The sequence below is a fragment of the Saccostrea cucullata genome, unplaced genomic scaffold (genome assembly GCF_032062105.1).
Source record: "Saccostrea cucullata isolate Sc308-1 unplaced genomic scaffold, CSIRO_AGI_Scuc_v1 ctg4139, whole genome shotgun sequence".
Taxonomy (NCBI): Eukaryota; Metazoa; Mollusca; class Bivalvia; order Ostreida; family Ostreidae; genus Saccostrea; species Saccostrea cuccullata.
Genome location: NW_026931678.1, coordinates 47,501 through 48,641, shown reverse-complemented (window position 1 = coordinate 48,641; position 1,141 = coordinate 47,501). Strand labels below are relative to the sequence as shown.

General features: G+C 30.2%; 1 protein-coding gene across 1 annotated transcript in view; it reads left to right on the top strand.

Moving 5' to 3' along the window:
• The first annotated feature begins 238 nt into the window (after positions 1 to 238).
• The window catches only part of LOC134233277 (proline-rich transmembrane protein 1-like), a 2,162-nt gene continuing 1,259 nt past the window's right edge, over positions 239 to 1,141 (top strand). The window contains exon 1 of the mRNA XM_062715253.1: positions 239 to 404. Coding sequence (XP_062571237.1) covers positions 297 to 404 — 108 coding nt within the window. The 5' untranslated portion in view covers positions 239 to 296. The remainder of the gene's footprint in view (positions 405 to 1,141) is intronic.

Genomic DNA, 1,141 nt, shown 5'->3' with positions numbered 1-1,141 from the left:
AAAGACAATGATTTAAATATTTTCCGACATTGTTATTCTCCGACTTATCTGTCAGATGAATAATTGAATAGATCAAACAATACCCTGGGTATACTTAATTTTTTTTTTTGCTAAAATAAATTTATCAAAATATCACAAAAAATCGTTTTAAAGTTTAAACCCTGCTTAACTTTATACATTTCTACATAGGTGAGTTGAATTTTTAGATGTAGCCTATATATTTAAATAAGTTTATAACCAGAGAAAGTCATGCATCTGCGAATACTTATTAGGTCAGTCAGCTTGGTTCTGCTACCATGGCGATATCACGAACTGCCAGACAGGATTGGACAATACCGGCCATTCTTTCTTGTTTATGCTGTTTTTGGCCAACGGGAATCTTTGCCATTTTTGCTGCTTGCAAGGTAATTGGAGGAATGAATTTACTCGTAATTTTATCGATTTCACCATATATAGGAAGAATTATTATTAAGACAAGTGAAGGTTCTCAGTCATTAACAAAATAGAAACGGCTGTATGATTGTGTTCTTGTAAAATATCACTATTGTAAACCAACTAGGCTTTGGTGGTCTGCTTTTAAATTTTCCATCAATATTAGGTAAATTGAAGTAATTTAAATGTATATGTGAATTAGGACTCATATCTTCATAACTATTGAGACTAGACATAAGCTTCTGTATTGACTGCCAAGTAAACATGTGCATTACTTGAATGCAATAATATAACCTAGTATATTAATGATAAAACATAAAAACTATCTGTAAGAGAAAGTCTTTTTTATTATGAATATATGTTGATAAGAATCTCTCAACACTGGACGATAGGGACTTTTCATTTTGAAGCACATAAACTGTCCATGAACACTTTTATAATTTCTATACTTGTACATGTATAGTATTTCATAAAAGCGAAAACAAATCATTAAATACCTAATGAATATTGGTAAATATTTTTCACAATGTCTTCCTTGAAGAACGAACTAGAAAATATCAATGCCGTCGATGACATTTACAAATGCATGAAAAATTCCAAATTTGGAAAAAAATAATAAATTAGATGTTAAGGCCCATTTGAGTACCTACACGCAATTTCTCGTCCCCAAAATGTATAGATTAATAAACTATTTATTTTCAGATGGCTA